Here is a 20,130-nt window from a genome sequence, read left to right as displayed (position 1 = left end):
TCTACCCAGCCAAGGGTTTTATTCTCTGAAAATAAAAACCTCCATGGGATCCTTTTTAGCTTGGAGCTCTAGTCATTTACTGAATAAAATGCCCCCAAACATGCTCTTTCGTTTTAGCATATCTCTAACTATGGAGATAGTTTTATATAGTTATAGTTATAGTTATATAGTTATAGTTATATATAGTTTCTTTATAGTATGTCTTTCCTCGTAAGACAAGCAAAACAAACAATAATTATTATTCCTATGCTATAGAGGACCCAGACCATTGTTCTATATTCCTTATTCCCAAAACATGATGCTGCAGGTCATTGAGACCTTGTGGTTATATGGTTTCATTGTTAGAGAAAAAATCTTCTGTATTGATTTGCGTGTATATTATACCCTAATATGTTATCATAGAAAGGTCTCTGTAAATGTGTGTCTGTTGCTAAATTATTCATTGTAAGTTGAGTTGTTTGACTTTTAACTAGCTTATTTTTTCTTTTACTTGTGCCTATAATATCATTCTTTTATTTATGTCTGAGCCTTGATTTTTATGTCTGAGCCTTGATTTTTGTGGCTAAGTGACAGTCAGAGATGGCTGGTCAATTGTAACCATGTAGAGCTGTTATTTATTTTAGATGAAAGATTTTTTTTACCTTTATGAAATCAGCATAGTAAAATTTAGTGCTGCTTTTTCAAAATTACTTTGATTTTTCTTTTTAAGATTTTATTTTTCCTTTCTTTCCCCAAAGCCCCCCAAGTGCATAGTTGTGTATTTTTAGTTGTGAGTCCTTCTAGTTGTGGCATAGCGGATGCTGCCTCAGCATGGCTTGATGAGCAATGAATGCCATGTCCGTGCCCAGGATCTGAACCAGTGAAACCCTAGGCCGCTGAAACCCTGAGCCGCCTAAGTGGAGCACACGAACTTAACCACTTGGCCATGGGGCCAGCCCCAGGTTTTATTATTACATAAGCTTCTTTAATAGCTAGTCCGTAGTTTGGTTAGCCAGATTTTTTTGGAAATTGATTGTGGTCTTTCAAAAATCCGTAATTGCTAAAATAAGCTATTCTAATGCATTTTTTTACATTATAATCAATATTTATATTATGAAATCTTATTTGTTCTGCCTTTTATCAAAAGTAGAATCTTTATAGACTATTATGAATTAATTTTAAAAGTACTTAGTTTAAGAAGTTTACTAGATGCATTGACACTTCTAATATAGTATCCAACTGGTACATCATTAGCATAGGAAAAAAGTGAAAATAAATGAGAATTTAAAAAACTCAATATGATCGCAGCTAATAGGGAAAAAAAGAAAAATTGCAAAACAAAAGAAAGGAGATTGCTAGAATATTTGAAATCACATTCTGTGTCATATGCTGTATCACTTACTGGACGAGTTTGTTTTGTTTTTAATTTAATGCACTGGGAGATGAAGTTTATGACACGAATAGGAATTTAAAACATTTAATTCTTGATGGTCCATATAGCAAAAGAGGAAACTAACATCTGGAAAATCTTAATATGTACCCAGCACTTTGTTTGTATAATCTCCTTTAGTTTCTATCAACCCAAATACGCTGGTATAGTCATCTCCATTTTATGGATAAGGAAACCATTTGTCTCAGACAACTAACTATCTGAAGTCAAACAGAATATAATAGAATCAAGATTTGTTCAAAGATTGACTCAAATGCCCATGTTCTTTCTACTACTTGAGTCCTTTTCAGAATTACTGTCAGGGACAGTTATGAGAAATGGAACATAGATATTTCTGTAGGTGAAAGCTATTTGGTCTGACTTTTCATTGGTAAGCTAGTAATGAAAGAAATAGATCAATGCATGTTTCTTTCTAGAAAGAAACAATTCTCTAAGAGAAATAATAGTAGTTTGCCTGTAGGATTAATACCCTATCATATTAGACATTTCCTGTAATATTTAAATTAGATGTATATATAGTATTTAATATAAAAATTTCTATAACAATACTTATTAAAATCCTTGTAATTTATGTAATCCTTTATAATTTATATAATAAAAAGGAATTTTAATGAGTATCCTTACTCTAATCCTGAAGACAACCATTTCTAAATAATCCATTGTAGGGTATTGTGGGGAAAGGTGAAGTATTTCAATGTTTACTTGTATGGTCACTCTTTTAGATTGTTTACTGTACTTAGAATGTAGACACATAAGCTATGGCATTTACTCTAGTGTGTGTTCACATTCCGTCCCTTACGTAGTATATACGTTATTAAAAATGACCACTCGGGGCCAGCCTAGTGGCGCAGCAGTTAAAAGTTCACGCATTCGTCTTCTGCATCCCGGGGTTCGCCAGTTCCAATCCCGGGTGCGGACCTACGCACTGCTTGTCAAGCCATGTGATGGCAGGCGTCCCACATATAGAGGAAGATGGGCACAAATGTTAGCTCAGGGCCAGTCTTCCTCAGCAAAAAGAGGAGGATTGGCCGCAGATGTCAGCTCAGGGCTAATCTTCCTCAAAAAAAAAAAAAAAAAGAAAAGAAAATGACCACAACAGCCTATAAGAAAAGAATTATTTTAAGTAAATAGAAAAAGTCGTACCCCAGCATGAGAGAATCAAAATCTTGTGAAGTGAAAGTTAAAGAAAGTTTTAAAACATTGTAATTACTGTTTTATTCTTAGATTACGAAAATAAAGTGACAACATACTTAAATTGTTATTAATTTGTTTTTAGTGATGTTTAGCATTCTCAGCTATGTATCTGAGAGGAAAAAGTCTAAAGGAAACTTTGCTTTTTTTGTTTTCTATTCTTTCTCTGCTTCACACTTTGTCAAAGAATTTATCTCCTTAGGCAGTCTACTGAAACCTTACAACAAAAATGTGTAACCACTGCTTATTGCACAGCGCTGATTGTAGTGACTCAGCTGTTTGAGACCACTCTGTAAGTTAACTGCTCCTAGTTTGAGTAGGGTAAATGTGTGAGATGCAGAACAAAGCTTTCCTCAACTGCCTGCCTTTTATAAAAACGTAAGTCAAAATGTTTAGTGTCTTATGAACAATTACTAGAGAGTAAAAAATACTAAAAATCAGTCTGCTAAGAAAATACGGAAAACCATGTTAGCTGATAACATTCATGTTTTTGCTAAATTATCTGTGCTATATTAGGAAAAAGAATCAAGCAGCCCGTTAATGGTAAAACTTGAGCACCCCTCTCAAATACCAGCATCGTCAAACCCTCCAAGTGTCTATGGTGCAGTTTGCTGCTTGAACTGAGAATCGAATATGTAGAGATATGGGTGGGGCAGTCAGCCCTTCTCAGCATATTCAAGTAGGTGTGCTTGCAGGTAGAACCAACATTTTTCACTCGAATTACTACCTCACCCCCAGTAAAATCTAAATAGCTTTAAATGTGCTCAAGCACACATTTTATGATTACTTGGAATGCCCAACTTCTGTTCCATTTAATATGGGCAAGTTTGGTTTCCAAAATTTTTTAGGACAGATGACCCTCAGAACTCAGCACTGCCTTTCTGAATTGATTTTAAAAAGAAACTGCATCTTAAATGGGCTGCCAGAATTGACATAGCTACAAAATTTACCATCTAAATAACTGAAAAAAGCAATTGTTATATTCTTTTGATATGTTTCGTAAGTCTCGGACACAAATATGTCCATTGTAAGCTCATTCATTTTTATGCCCTTAGATCGTTTTTGTTAGTGACATGTGCCGGGTGCTCTGGCACCACACACCTCCAAGTTTAGTTCTCAGTTCTGCTTCTTAATAGCTTTGTGGCTTTGACCAAGTCCTTAACATCTAAGCCTAAGTTTTCTCTTCTGCAACACAAGGCCAGTACTTATCGCATAGAGTTGATGAGAGGATAAAATAGCTCACATTTAATTTCCTGTGTATAAGTACTACTTTAAGTGCTTTGCATATATTAACTCATTTAATCATCATGGTAATACTATGAAGTAGATATGATTTTTATCCCCCATTTTACCATTGGGGAAACTGAGGCACAGAATGGTTAGAAAACTTGGCTAGGATCACACAGCCGGTAAGAAGGGAAGTTAGAATTCAAACTCAGTCACTTTGGTTCCAGAGCCTCTGTCTGTAACCACTACATTATACTGCCTGTCAGTATAGTCAAGTTGTTAAATGAGATCATATGCGCAAGTCATTTGCTGCAATACTGAGCTCATCATAAATTCTCAGTAAATACTAAGACGAGTTAGGATTGATGCAGGTAACTTAGGTATATTTCTCAGAAAAGGGGAGACTTGTTCCAAGAGTGAAGGCTCCCTGAAAGATAAGTTTTATGAAAATGTTTCAAATGTAGACAAGTTTTTTCATCTAACACTTATGACTTGCCACCTCATAAATAATGTAATAGCTTCATATCTGAGTGTCTTTGGAGAGAAGTGATTTGAAGCCTCATTTATACTTTATGCCATGCCATCCCCATATTTCCATGATGAATTTTTCTGTGAAATCTTGAAGTGATGCTAGATATGACTCCAGGAGAGACGTTAAAATTATATTTTCACAAGGGGTAGCAGGAGAACAAATCAACTAAAAGTGAGCTATAGTCACTATTTGCAAATAAGAAATAAAATGAAAAGAAATTTAGAATACGTCTCATTGCCCGTGTGTGTCTTCATTTGTTAGTCTTTTGTTTGGTGAATAAGTTGGGGTGGCTGCCTGCCTTTCAAGAGTTAATTGAGGTTATAAGAATCAATTTTTTGTTTTAAAGTGAAAGAGATTAAAACAAGAACGCTTAGCCCACCAGGTAAGTACAAGTTGTCAGCAAATGCTAGCCTTCATGTGTGTCATTCACCGGTGGCTGGTTAGCACGTTGTTCAGAGGCGGAGGGGTGCAGATGGAGGAGCAGGGCATTGCAGTTAGGAAGCGAGATTCCAGGCCTAGTCTGAAACTTAATAGCCAGTAGATCACTTAACATCTGAACTCAGTGGGATTAATAGTATTAACATTTTAGGATTATTCTGAGGATCAAAGAAGATAATGGTCTGTCCCTCTGTTTTTAGTACTTACCACACTGAATTATATTTGCCTATGTGATCCTTTCCTTTGTCCCCTCTAGATGGTGAAAATATGCAGAAAACCAGTCTCTCATTCACCTTAATGCCCTAGAATAGGAGATGACAAACATTTTCTGTAAAGGACCAGATAATAAATACTTCAGGCCTTGCAGGCTGCATGGTCTCTGTTACAACTACTCAGCTGTGCCGTTGTAGCACAAAAGCAGCCAGAGACAACATGTAAACAAATGACCGTGGCTGTGTTCCAGTAAAACTGTTCACCAGAAGTATGTCTGGCACTTAATAGAAACTTGGTAAATATTTGTTGAATTGACTTGTGAATTGGATGTCTGTGAAAATCTTCATTAGCTTGAAAGGGCTCAACAGATGATACATAGTATGTACAATTGTACGGAGTTCTTCATTTTCCTCTAAGAGGCACAAAACAGTTGAGAATATCTAAAGGTAATAAGTTGTAGAATCTGAGTCTCATCCTAACATGTTTAGCGGGGAAACCATAGGTAATTTTTAACTAACAATAGCAAAGAACACAAGATTTGGAGTCAGAAGGCTCTAGGTTTTCTAACTTACTGACTGACTTTGGGCAAGTTTCTTAACCTCTCTGAGCTTAAGAATCTCTATAAAAATAGAGATAGCACTGCCTACTTCACATGGCTGCTGTGAAGATAGAAGGAGATGATATATCTGCAATATTATGTTAACAGCTCAAAACTGTTACAAAAATATAAGGAATATAACATTACCTGTGTTGAGCATTGTATTAGACGCTATGGGGTATTCAGAAATTCTCTTTACTGTGTCTCCTGTATCAATGTGTAAATTGAGTATGGCCTTAAATATGCTGTGAAATCCTGCACCAGTGAATAAAATTACACAATATGTGTAACTGTAGATATTTGAATGATTTTTTTTTAATGTCACTGTTTTTACTAGACTCTAAAATTGAATTGTATCAGTAAGTTCTTTGGTAATGGTAATATTAAGCATATATTCAAACTGTTGAAAATTTCAGGTTCTGAACATTTTATCATACTACCATGGCCCCAAATCATGAGATAATGGAGTTCTTTACAAACAGTTTCTCAAAACTATGCTAAAATGCATATAAATTAATTCAAAATCAATATTGTGCCATTTTCTTTCTAGTACAGTGATAAACATCGTAATATGTATGTGGTACACACATACACAAGATGGGAGACAAGGTAGTTTTTCCTTTTGATTTGGATGCATGTGATCACTAAGGGTAAGATTTATGTTACTAAATAGTCATCTGCACTGTGACCCAGATGTGAATTCTTTTCACCTATTTAACAAAATATTCATTGAGCACCTACCGTATACTAAGCATTATCCTAGGTGTTAAAGGTACAGAGATGAATATAATAAGGCCTCTTACCTCATGGCGCTCAGCCTAATTTCGGGGAGACAGGCCTGTTAACAGACAATTATAGACTACAGGAAGTGCTATAGGAGAGATGGAATTCAGCTGTAACAGAAACTCCAACTACAGGGATTTAAACAAGAAACTGGCTCATAACAAGATGTCTGAGGGTACGCAGTCTAAGGCTGAGCAATTGGCTACAGTGTGTCATCAATATTCCCACTCCCTTCTCCCCATCTTCCCCAGTCCTGCCGTTACAAGATGACTGCTGAACCTCCAGCATCATGTCTGTATTTTGGGCAGGAAGAAGGGGAAAGAGCTAAGGATGCTCTCCTCCTGGAGCTTTGTTGGAAAAGGAAAGTCTTCCACGGGAGAGGCCAGATTTGTGTCAGACGGCCGCCTGTACTTTTAAGGGAGTCTAGGGACTCAATTTCTTTTCAACTTCTGTTGTAGAGGCAAAGAAGGGGGTTGCACTGGATATTGGGTGAGCCAAGCTCTGCCTTGAGGTATGATCAGCAACATGGCAGGAGCATACAGGAGAAGGGGGAGCCAACTACCTGGGAATTCCAGGAGGGCTTCACAGAAAATGTAACAACTAAGAGTTAATTCGGTGGTTAAAGGGAGAGGACAAAGGATTTCGTTGTTCCTTTACATTTTAAGTGTCCTTATGAGACATTTAATATCAGATAAAAAGGAAGTGCACTATATTCATTCAGGCATTCATTTTATATTTGATTCTAACTTGCTTTCTTTTCAAAAGTGAGTTGACTGTTCCAAACCATGAGTGCTAAATTTTTATTTCTGAGGTAATGGTGATATTTATTCTAAGGTTGTAAAACAGTGTCTAGCACCATATATGAAAAAATGCATCAAGACATATTGTGTGTGTGTCTGTGTACATATACGTATTTACAAGTGCTCTTTTTTTTTATTGAATTTATAAATGTTGCATTGAAACAAAGCTGCTTGGTATACTGACAGTTGATCAGTATAAGTATAATCAGCATCTTCACCACAAAAGCCTTTTGTCAAGATAATGTGAAATAATCTTGGTACACTTTTAAGAGTTTCATTTTTACAATGTTACCAATCCAGTATTCTTGGCCTATTTGTACATATTAAGAACTGGTGATAGAAACCAGAATTGGACTATCTGAAGTAAGAAGTAGATAAAGGTAACAGCAGACAAAGATATATTCTTGTTGTTTCATGCTTTTATATCTTATCTTTTTAGCTACATTTTAAACAGTTCTCTTCAAGGGCAGAGATAGCATAAGGTGATTTTTCTTTTTAGCATTCCCCATATTCTACAACTTACTATCACTTGATTACCTAAAACTATGACTTTTGAACATCAAGAAATTACTTTTAATGCCTTAAACCTTTGACTCCCTAGAATAACAAACAGCCTATATCTACTTGGGCCTCTTGCCCCTAGCAACCTTTTCCTCCTCCAGGAAACTTTATCACCTGAATCGTGCTCTAAATATAGGCAGATGAGCCTAGTCCTGATCCTAGTCAGATGCCAAACTGAAGGGTTTTTAGTGTTGAAATTACCTGAAAATAATTAAATATCTTATATATTGTGCTAATGAGCAACCTATTCAGAATGGCAATGTTTTGTTGATCTACTCACAGTAATTTGTCTTTTATGAATAATTTGTTTCATCTAGTCCCTTATCATGTATGTGTAGTCCCTATCTTTATCAATTAATTTAATAAACATTTATTGATTGCCTGTTATTGACCCTGTGCTAGGCCTTGGGAATGCAAAGACTAATAAGCTTGGTGCTGTCTTCATATTTAGTCTAAAAAAGGGAGACAGATATGTAAAAGAAGTGCATTCAAGTGTTTTGATTGCTGTGGTAAGAGTTTATATGTAACACAGTATGGATCTGAAGGAAGTTGAGGTCAAGTGTGATCCTGGTAGTCAAGGGGATAGTGTGTTATAAATAAGAATGTCCTTACAGGTACCACAAATATAACTTAATAAAGCAGTTGACACTTGAGCTGAATCTTAGCAACTTAATGTCCAAGAATCTAATAGAGAATTAGGGTAGGGCATCAATCCAAGCAGAAGCAACAATTTGAGAACAGTCACAGGGACAATAAAGAGAGACCATGATGCATTAGAGTAAGCTAAAAAATTGTTCAGCACTGCTACAACATAGGCTAATAGGGATTTAGCAAGAAATTTAACTAGAGAGGTAGGTAGTGAGCAGATTGTGCCTTATGTATTATGTTATTTATCTTCATTCTCTTCTGTGAGAATGCCTTTAAAGGTTTTTAGATAAGTGAATAGCATGATCAGACTTGCATTTTACCAAGATCACCCAGATATGGAGTCTGAATTGGAGTGGTGTAAGAAATGAAAAAAGATAGGAAACTATTGCATTAGAATCTTTATATGAAAATCCTGAACCAAGACAGTAGCAGTAGCAAGAACAGGTGAGAAATGTTAAGAAAATTGTGATCTGAAGACTTGGTGACTGATTATGTGGGAAGTAAAACAAGAAAAACTGCATAGTTTCTCCACATTTTCTGGAATATGGTGGTGGTCTTTACCATGATAGAAAATACTAGACAAAGAGCAAGTTTGTAGCAAAAGATTATGGATTCATTTTAGGAAAGGTTGAGTTTGAGATATTTGTGAGACTTAAGTAGATAAGTCTCAGAGGCTATATATATATATATATATATATATATAATACATGGCCTTAAAGTTCAGGGTAGATGTTCAGGATGAGGATAGAAGTTGGAGGTTAAACCATAACATAGATGAGATGATCAAGCAAAAGCATGTTGAGCAAGTAGTGAGGTCTGCCACAGAACAGAAGCATGGAGAATACCAGTGTATAAAGAAAGCCAGAGAGAAAGTAAAGGGGAGGAAGGGGGAGTGGAGGGAGTTGGTGCAGGAGAAAGAAGAGGCAGGCTAGACAAACAGGAGGACTTGGAGATAATATTGTCGTTAGAGTTAGTGCTATAATAAGACTCATTGATTGAACTTACCATTTAGAGGACATTAGTGACTTATTACAAAGTACTTTCAGGACAGTATAGGTTAGGCTGCAGATTCTCTTCCATGTCCATTTTTCACTCTTCCTTTTAGAAAGAGAACCCCAAGTTTTAGTTGGGCACTTGGCAGCCTATCTAGTCCTTGTATCTCAGTTTCCCTTGCAGTGGCTCTGGCTGTGTGTCTAAGCTTGGGCTAATGGGATGTGCTCAGATAATGTGTGCCACTTCCAGATCATCACCTAAAATGTGAAGCCACTTGCTGCAGACTTTTTTCTCCCATCCAGCAGGCTGAAAGCAGCTGTGGAGGTGAGCCAGCTTTAGCCAAATAGATAAGAACAGTAACGTGGAAGAACCCGGACCTGGATCCTTAAATGACCTCACAGGACAGAGCCACCCTACCAACCTTGATAGACTTAGCATTAGACTGTTGTATAAGAGAGAAATAAATTAACTCAGTTTAATCTACCGTGTTTTAGATTCTCCTTGTTATAGCAGTTTAACCAAACCATAGCAAATAGGATCAAAAGTTGTTATTGATAAATGAATGAACAGGACTTCGGAAAGCTCAGGCTGGCACTGTGGATGTTGATCTCCTGATTCTGTCATTTGGGAGGGTTGCAGAGGGTTGTGATATCAGAACAATAGAAAGAAAACTAATCATAATAGTCTGCTAGGTGCTACAGTGAACAGTGTTTACCTAGAAGTAATTTAAGCATTGTTTATGTATTTTAACTGTAAGAATCAATCAGTATCCAGGATCAGATGGCTTCACTGGTAAGTTCTACCATTTAAAGAATTAATACCAATCCATCTCAAACTCTTCACAAAAAATAGAATAGATGGGAACACTTGCAAACTCATTTTGCAAAGCCAGCATTACCCCATACCAAAACCAGACAAGGATGTTGCAGGACAAGAAAATTACAGGCTAATATCCCTGATGAACATAGATACAAAAATCCTCAACAAAATATCACCAACCCAAATTCAACAACGCTTCGAAAGGATCATACACCATGATCCACTGGGATTTATTCCAGGGATGCAAGGATGGTTCAGCATCTGCAAATCAGTGTGATACACCACATTAACAAAATGAAGGATAAAAATCCTTTGATCATCTCAATAGATGCAGAAAAAGCATTTGACATAATTCAGCATACATTCATGTTAAAAAAAAAAAAAAACTCCCAACAAACCAGGTATAGAGGGAACCAGAATAAAGTCCACATATGACAAGCCCACAGCTAACATCATACTCAACAGTGGAAAAACTGGAAGCTTTTCCTCTGAGATCAGGAACAAAACAAGGATCCCCACTCACCACTTTTATTCAACATAGTACTAGGAGTCCTAGCCAGAGTAATTAGGCAAGGAAAAAAATAATGGGCATATAGATTGGAAGAGAAGAAGTAAAACTGTCTCTCTTTGCAGATGACATGATCTTATATAGAAAACCCCAAAGACTCTACCAAAAAACTGTTAGAACTAATCAAAAAATTCAGTAAAATTGCAGGATACAAAGTCAGTATACAAAAATCAGTTGTGTTTCTATGCACTAATAATGAACTATCAGAAAGAGAAATTAAAAACTCAGTCCCACTTACAATTGCATCAAAAAAAAAATACCTAGAAATAAATTTAACCAAGGAGATGAAAGACCTGTACACTGAAAACTATAAGACGCTGATGAGAGATGTTGAAGAAGACACAAATGGAGAGATAGCCTGTGCTAGTGGATCGGAAGAATTAATACTGTTAAAGTGTCCATACTGCCCAAAACAGGACTCACTGCAATACCTATCAAAATTCTAATGGCATTTTTCACAGAAATAGAATAAACAGTCCTAAAATTTGTATGGAACCACACAAGACCTCAAATAGCCAAAGCGATCTTAAGAACCACCAAGATGGAGGCATTAAGCTTCCTGATTTCAAACTATGTTACAAAGCTATAGGAATCAAAACAATATATTGACATAAAAACAGACACACAGATCAGTGTAACAGGAAAGAAAGCCCAGAAATAAATTAATTGACCATATATGTGTGGGTTTATGACAAAGCAGCCAAGGATATAGAATGGGGAAAGGCTAGTCTCTCCAATAAGTAGTATTGGGAACATTGGACCACTATCTTACACCGTACACAAAAATCAATCCAAAATGGATTAACAACTTGAACGTTAGGCCTGAGACCATAAAACTAGAAGAAAACAAAGGCGGTAAGCTCCTTGACATCAGTCTTGGTGATGATTTTTCAGATTTGACACCAAAGACAAAGGCAACAAACAAAAATAAACAAGTGGGACTACATCAAACTAAAAAGTTCTGCACAGCAAAGGAAACCGTCAACAAAATGAAAAGGCAGTCTACAGAATAGGAGAAAATATTAGCAAATCGTATATCTGATGAGGGGTTAACATCCAAAGTATATAAAGAACTCATATAACTTAATGGAAAAAAGTCTGATTTTAAAATGGGTAGAGGATCTGAATAGACATTTTTCCAAAGAAGATATAACGGATGGCCAACAGGTACATGAAAAGGTCTTTCAACATCACTCATCATCAGGGAAGTACAAATCAAAACCACAGTAAGTTATCACCTCACACCTATTAGAATGGCTGTTATCAGAAATACAGGAAATAAGTGTTGGCAAACATGTAGAAAAAAGGGAACCCTTGTGCGCTGTTGGTGGGAATGTAAATTGGTGCAGCATCTATGGCATACAGTATGGAGGTTCCTCAAAAAATTGAAAATAGTACTACTGTATGGTCCAGCAATTCCACCTCTGGGTATTTATCTGAAGGAAACAAAAATACTAACTCGAACAGAATCTGCACCCCCGTGTTCAGTGCAGCATTATTACCAGTAGCCACAACATGGAAGCAACCTTAAATGTCCATCAACAGATGCATGGATAAAGCAGATGTGATACACACACACACAGAGGAATATTATTCAGCTAAAAAAAGAAGGAAATTCTGCCATTTATAACAACATGGATGGACCTTGAGGGCAATATGCTAAGTGAAATAAATCAAAGACAAATCCTCTATTATATGTGGAATCTTTTTTTTTAAAAAAAAAACTGAACTCATAGATAACATAGAACAGATTGGTAGTTGCCAGAGGCAGGGGGTGGGTGGCAGGGGAAAATGGGTGAAGGTAGTCAAAAGGTAGAAACTTCCAGTTATAAATTAAGTCCTGGGGATGCAGTGTACAGCGTGGTGACTGTAGGGGGTAAAAAAAAGAATAAAACAGTTTTTACAGAAAATATAAAAGTTAATCTTGACAAAATAGAAAAGCTGGCAAGTTAAGAGGTAGAGGGAGTGATGAGAAAGTATCTTATAAAGTAGAGAGATGAGGTACTGTCAAAATTGATGGAACAAGAAATATAGAGTTAAATAAATACATCATTTAAATTTATAAAGAAACAGAAACTGGTATTTTCAGAAATTGTGAGGGTCTGCAAAAGGTGGTGGTGGTAAGCCGAAGCCCCATCTGTGCAGCAGCAGCAGGAAGTCAGAAGGTAATATCTAAAGTTAACTCCAATAGTAGGACGAGTATATTACTTAGAGCCATGGGAAGAAGCACTGGAACTAATAACAAATGATTAGAAATGGTTTCCTCAGGGAAAGGATGAGGCCAAATATGCTTAAGTTCTCTGATAATTGCATCAAGTGCCAAAAAGTCATTTTCATTCAATATTGTTATCCACGTTGACAAAACCAGTTCTTTTTTAGAAGTGGTTTGACTTTGTTAAATTTATTCTTAAATATTTTATTCTTTTTGATGCTATTATAAATGGAATTGTTTTCTTAGTTTCATTTTTGAAATTCAAATACTGAACCTTTTATTATTATGAAATGTCCCTCTGTCTTTCATAGTATTTCTTAAAGTTTCTTTTGTCTGATATGTAGTCTCTCTAGTTCTCTTTTGGTTACTCATTTATTTTTCAAAGAAGTACATACATATACATATTTAGAACAAAAGAATAGAAACACTAAACTGTTAATGTAAGTTGTATCTGGCTTACAGAATTAGGAGCTTTATGTTTTTCTGTATATTCTGAGTTCTGTGATGGGTTTGTATTATAATTAGAAAAAAGATGATTTATATAAATTCTAAACATATTTCATCAGCTAGATTTTGGGGGGTTGTAAATAACAGAAATTGACTCTAACAAGTAGAAAAGGAAGTTTTGAAAATATTGAACCTAGTCATAGGGTCAACAGGAAAGCTGGAGAGCCAGACTCAGAAGAGGCCAGAGTTATAGCAACAGTAGGACTCTAGTTAGCAGGAACTTCTCAACCGTCTCATCTGGGTAATACCACAGAAATAAATGAGCTCTAATCTTGTTCTCGCTCCTGATCTCTGCAATCAAGATTCAAAATCCAAAAGTGAGCATCGTGCTTGAGTCAAATAAATCTGTGACACTTGACAAGGAAAGTACATGGCACCTTGAGTTATAGTCCCAGAACTCCACACTGTAAGGACAAATGATTCCCCAAAATGAAATTAGGATGCTGCTATCAAAAGAAGGGAAATGAGCTCTGGCAGCTAAAAAGCAACAGATGTTCACTATGATATTTAACTTTTTGTTAATGCAGACTTATAGTTTACAATGCCAGTCAAAAATAGCTATCAAAATAGGTAAGAATTTGTTTTGAATACAGTGATGCCAATTATTGTCACTTAACCTATGTTGGAGGACTCAGTACATTGATGTTCTCAGATTTTTCTCCCACTTGACTGAGTTCCGTCATCCATAAAACAGTTCAATTTAATTAGAAAATGAGGAAATAGAGACTTATAGGCATGTTAAGGAGACCTTTGTGATAATTTAACATTTCCTAGAATGTCTGTGATCTTGTCCTTCCAGTTTACCCAATCACTTATACTTACTCATCAAGAGTCAACTCCAACATTGCCTCATCCAGAAAGCCTTTCTTTCTTACACCCTCCTACCACATCCCCTTCTAGTTTACAGGCCACTCATCACTGTGCATAAGGCTATTATTGTTCTCCTCCCACTATGTCATATTGATTGATTTGTCTGTCTCCCACACCAGCCGGACTGGCAGACTCTCTCTTGTTTTTCTTTGATTCTCCAAGCTCTTATACAGTGTCTGCACATCAAACAGTCAGTAAATACTTGTTGAATGGTTGAATGGATTTGCCAGAGAAAGGGGGTAAAGCATTCCATATGGAACCCAGCATGTATAAAGGCATGGCACATAGTGTGTTCAGGAATAGTGAGAAATTCCATAGGATTAGAGCATAGGAAGATTAATGGGAGAAGAGACTGGTGAGTTTGAGTAGAGTTGGTCTCTAAAGGACCATTTATGTTAACGACCGTTTGATAGGCCCTAGGAACAGAAGAATAAGGAGATTTGGCAAGAGCGGGAGAGCAAGACACTAGAGGCTTTTTGATGAATAAATCCTGTTTGGACTGGAGCTCGCAAAGAACCCTCAGCTGGTGGAACATTGCTGTCTCTGGGAGTTAAAGAGGTTCACACCTGATTTGGGAGCAGATTCACCTACCATGCACTAGGCACTTTTCTAGGTATCAGGGACACAGTGAGGAATATTATGGACAAGGTTAATCATAGGACAAAGTTCCTACTCCTACAGAGCTTTTAATCTAATAAGGGAAGACAGATGGAAACATAGATAGACACAGAGGTGTATGTACGCATTCTCAGAAGTAAAATGCCATGTTGTAAGAAACATGTAACAGAAGTAACAGAACAGCATTCTCCCAGGGAAGCCTTGAGCGCAGACGGAGAGTATTTCCCTAGAGTAGAGTAGGGACACTCCTGTCCTAGCCCATATCCCAGTCCCTTACTGCCAGGTTTTTGTAAGTCTAATGACCGCTATTACACGTTTAGGAATTTGTCTAGAATAAAAGGTCTATAAGTTCTGGATTGTAGAAATGTTTATGTAATACTTAAGCACTCTCAAAAATGCTGCAAAGAAAGAAATAATGCCATCAAAATAATACTTTCTTCTTTAGCAAAAGTGATTTTCCTTTTTTTTTTATAATACACATAGGGGTATTCTTTTTTAAAGTTTAATAGGGTAAATAAAAGCCAGTCATTTGCCTATGTTATTGGCAAGTTCTGTTTGTAGTTTACACTTTCTAGTGCCTGAAAAATAATCTGGCATTTTTATAACTTGATCCATAACCTTGCCAACTGTTTGGGGTTTTTCGTCAATAGAATGGACTCCCTTAGTACAGGAGTTTTTAATTCTCTATGTAAACATTAGTCTATGCTGAGTAAGCTGGTTTTCCGTTCTCTTATCTCAGTTGTGGGCTCATTTATTGATAAAGGCTCTTTCCTTTCCTTTCCTTTCCAGGGTGCTGATAAGACTGTGAAAGGTCCAGATGGACTAACTGCCTTCGAAGCCACCGACAACCAGGCAATCAAAGCTCTTCTTCAGTGATGGACGGATGGGCTGACAGCTCTGGAAGAATGACTCTCCTGTGGCCTCACACTGCTGCCTGTCTGTCTGTCACTCTCTATCTGCCAGCTTCTTCAGCTAAATACTTTAAGAGGGGTGAGGGGAGAGAGAAATTCATAACAAATCAGACTACCAGAAAAAACAATGTTTTGGAGAAGAGGAAAAAACCATGACCAGGCTTTTACTAGGATTCCTGATCAAGTCAGCCTCTTTTCCATTTCCAGTAAAATATACACTTTATACCCAAGGGAGAGCAAAGACAAAATATACCAGTACCATTTGATGTTTTCAGCTCCCTGGCTAACTTATTAGATTGTATCGAGGGTCTGACTCTACAAAGCCAACTATACATATTTGGTAGCCCCAGCTGTGAGAGCAGTAGTGGCTGCTGTGATGTAAACTTAGGGTGCTGAGATAAGCAATTAGCTGTAGCCTTCTGCCTTAAGACGCACTCTGTTGGGATCTCTCGGCGTAGTGAAGAGCGCTGCCTGTGGTTGACGACCAGTCCCCCTCGGTGACTTTCAGCTCCCTGTGGAAGCTCAGTCGAGGGGAGGAGGCACACTCCCAAATTGCTGGACGGCTGAACTTCGGATTTCCTCTCCCCTTTCACGTGGGTTTCATGTGTCTTTAGATAAAACTGACTAGTTTTATTTATAAAATCTTAAATTTTGGAAGTCTAAAGGAGAACTCATTCCAGTATGCATATTTTTTCTCCTCTAGATTCAGACATTTATATAACATTGAAACGCTTTCAAACTCCTGCTGGTAGTAAAAGGGGATTTAAAAATAGACTCATAGCCATAAGCCCGTTAGTGTCCTATAAAGAGAGAACAGTTGTCTTAGTACCTATGGATTTTCTTCATTTGCTATTTGAATGGATTGGCCTTGGTTACGTTTGGAGAATCAAGGAACATTCTTTGGAATGCTTCTCTCACACCCGGCTTGGATGCTGATTACTTATTGCACCAAAGCTATCATTGGGGTGACATTTACTATTTGGACAAATTTAACCCCATCCCTTCAAAAATATGCTTGTTACCAGGTTCCTGAGTTGTTGATAGGCTTCTGCTGAATATATGCCACCTGCGTAATATGTTTGTTTCTTTTCTAAATCATGCATTGCGTGAAATGTGACACCTTCAAAATGTATTGTGTTCTTAAAATACACTGCCCTAAAATGGTGTTCTTATGACCAGCAGAAAATACTTCGACACATTTTTAAACATTTATTTCATGAGCAGTACAACTAATTAAAATATGTCCCCTTAAATTTATATTAAGATTCCTTTAACTTGCCATCCATATAAGCTTACTAAAAATATTAGGGTTTTTCCTTAGCCACGTCATGCAGTAATTGAATGTACCTCAAATTTTTAAAAAAGGGGGGAGGGTGGGTTAGGGACCTGTATTCAGATGGTAGATAATAAAGAATTGATGATTTTTTAAGGCAACATAGCATTCTACAGCGGGGTTAAATTAGTATCAAGAACGATCAGCTGGCTCATAACAAATCTTATTGATCCGTTGCTGATTGGTTGCTGTGTGGGTTTGTGTGTATGTGTGTATTTTTCCCCATGAACCCGTTTTTTATGGCTTTTTCACTTAGAACTAGTGTAACCCTGTAAGTTTCCTGAATCCAAGAAAACAATCACAGAATGGTGGTTTAAATACTTTGATATATTTGGCTAATTCTGCCGTCTTAATGCAGCCTATTACAGTCGGATTAAAAGTCAGTAATCAGTACTTTATTACATCACTCAACTGAACAGGGAGCTGTCCTCAATGAAGATGGAGGGCACTCTGTCTGTCTGCAACTAGCGACGTGGTGACGAGGTGTTTTGATATCTCTGTTTTCACGTCTTGGCATAACGCTATTGAAAAGCCTTGGGTTTTACCCTCTGCCGTTTTTACCTTTCCTTTCAAAGTGTTTTGTTGCAGTTGGCTATTGCAGAGAGTGCATCTTCCTAACATTCCTAAACCTGGTCTGCTTCCTGCAGCCCCCTGCTGTGGAGACCATGTGATTCTCTGTCCACTTTATCCCCGTGTTCTTTGTAACGCAGTAGAGGCTACTTCGCCTTCCCTCTTCTTTCTCAGCCATTTCATAAACCCCATAGTTATGAGGCGACTGCTTGAGAAAATAACATAAACATAGAATAGACTGACCAAGATGGTTTACAATTTCTTCTTTTTTTTTAACTAGGTTATTTATAATGTATTTCTGAACCACTTGGCAGAGAAATTCACAACACTTAATGTTCATATTTTGAGTAAAGGAAGCTAAAACCATGTCGGCTTTTTGGTACTACATGCATTAGTGAAAGGTTAGATGAGTTTCGTTCTCCACTGAAGTAGTAGTTAACATCTCAGAAAAAATCTTGCATGTTCTGTAGTTTTGTATTCAGTCAGTCATTTCGTATGCACTATATCGAGTAAACACAGGTGGTTTACCTGTTTACATTAGTGTTCTAACGCCTTTCCCCTTGCAGCTTCAGACTGGTATCTGTAGACTTCTAGTTCAAATACAGCACCTGCGGATACTCAAGGAGTTCTCCTATGCGGAGCTCACCTTCTAAACGCAGGGGGGCAAGGAGGAGAGGTAGGTGGGTGCAACCTGTGGAAGCTGCAAGGAAGTAGGCCCTTTATTCATTGATTTCTTTCCCCCAAATAACGGATTTTAAATCTATATGTACCTGTTTGATTTTTTTTTCCTGAAACTTCATCTGAGCTGCTGTTTTCTTCCATGCAATATTGTATACTCGATTGTGTATAGAAGAAGCTGGTGAGAGTGCCCTCCTACATAAGCAATTGCAGTGTTTTTGCATGCAAAATTTAAAAAATTTAAATTGTCCTGATTCTATTTTGTAAATGGAGAAACAATCCTATCTTTCTAAGCAGTAATGGAAGAAGACTAGTGCTTTGTGCATTTTGATATATTTGAGTTCATTTTTTCCACAATGTAATACTTTTGACACAATTGAGTTTCTCATATTATCCTGGTTCATGTACATCAGAATGCTAAATAATACTGTGTTTAAGTTTTGTGTTGCAAGAACAAATGGAATAAACTTGAATTGTGCTACAGGTAATGTGTCAGCAGCATTTCTCCCTCATTTACTAGCGCGTGCCTTCTTCAGTCTTCTCTACAACTCTATCAGTACTCCGACTCAAACTTTTCATCTAAATTTCCTCCTGTATCCCACTTCTAGAAAAAAAAAGACATAGGAAAGATTTAATTGAAATAAACTATACTACTCATTGGGAAGTTTTGCTTTTGTATCAGTCTCCTGACACAGTTTGCTTTACCGTAGATGCTTAGTGCCATCACTGGGAGCAAGGTGTAGCCAGGAGATCCTAGAGCACTGGAATCTGAATGGGTGTTAAAACAGGGTCATGGTAGACGTCTGATCCCTTCGTGTGCTCATCTAAGCTGCTGCACATTCTTTGGAGGCTCACTTCTCCCAACTCACTTGACCATGAGCAGTGTTTCAGGATGTACTTTTCAGGACAGATAATTCTGATTTAACATTAAATCACTTTGAGCCTCAAAAAACTGAACAAGATTATATAAAATTAGTTTGATTCTATTGTAATCTTGTCAACACCCTAAGACTATTGTGTAGTTTGCTTTTGAAATGGTTCATTAATGATAGTAAAGATGTGTGCAGATGCTAAAATAAAAAAGCAGAAGCTATCTTCCAGAACTGTCACTTTGCCAACTGAAGTATAAATGTGGGGCAGCGTGTGTGGCTGTAAGTGGGAGAGTTCACAGAAAATTTTTTAAGCAATTAAGTTCTCGTTTTAAGAATTAGGGTCTATAAAAGTGTTCAAATCTGGTTATATATACTTTAAAGGGCATGGAGCCCCATATGTAACAACTGAAGGGCAGACCAGTATATGTGGAAGGCGCAGCTCTGGAGGAAAGCGAGAGCTTAGAGTGAGTTACTGTGAAATTCAGTGATCAGAGAACAGCCATCACAGGACTTTGACACAGCACAGTATATCAGACCGTTCTAAGTTTTTTTTCTTTCTGCCAAACTCAGATTCTCAAAATGTGGTCCCTGGACTAGCAACGTCACTGTAACCTGGGAACTTGACACATGTGCCCAACCTAGGCCTAGTGATCTAAGTCTGGGGCTGGGCCCAGCAATCGCTGCTGTAACCAGCCCTCCAGGTGAGTCCGATGCACGCTTAAGTTTGAGGACCTTTGTACAAGACCAAAAGGAGAGAAA

The 20,130-nt window shown here is 37.2% G+C and overlaps 1 protein-coding gene across 1 annotated transcript in view; it reads left to right on the top strand.

The window, feature by feature from the left end:
- MTPN (myotrophin) overlaps positions 1–18,982 on the top strand; it is a 57,196-nt gene extending 38,214 nt beyond the window's left edge. Inside the window, exon 4 of the mRNA XM_014839346.3 lies at positions 15,797–18,982. Coding sequence (XP_014694832.1) covers positions 15,797–15,883 — 87 coding nt within the window. The 3' untranslated portion in view covers positions 15,884–18,982. The remainder of the gene's footprint in view (positions 1–15,796) is intronic.
- Positions 18,983–20,130: the final 1,148 nt, after the last annotated feature.

Source organism: Equus asinus, chromosome 1 (genome assembly GCF_041296235.1).
Source record: "Equus asinus isolate D_3611 breed Donkey chromosome 1, EquAss-T2T_v2, whole genome shotgun sequence".
NCBI classification, from domain to species: domain Eukaryota; kingdom Metazoa; phylum Chordata; class Mammalia; order Perissodactyla; family Equidae; genus Equus; species Equus asinus.
Note: the sequence above shows the minus strand (reverse complement) of the source record. Positions and strands in the feature narration are given on the sequence as shown.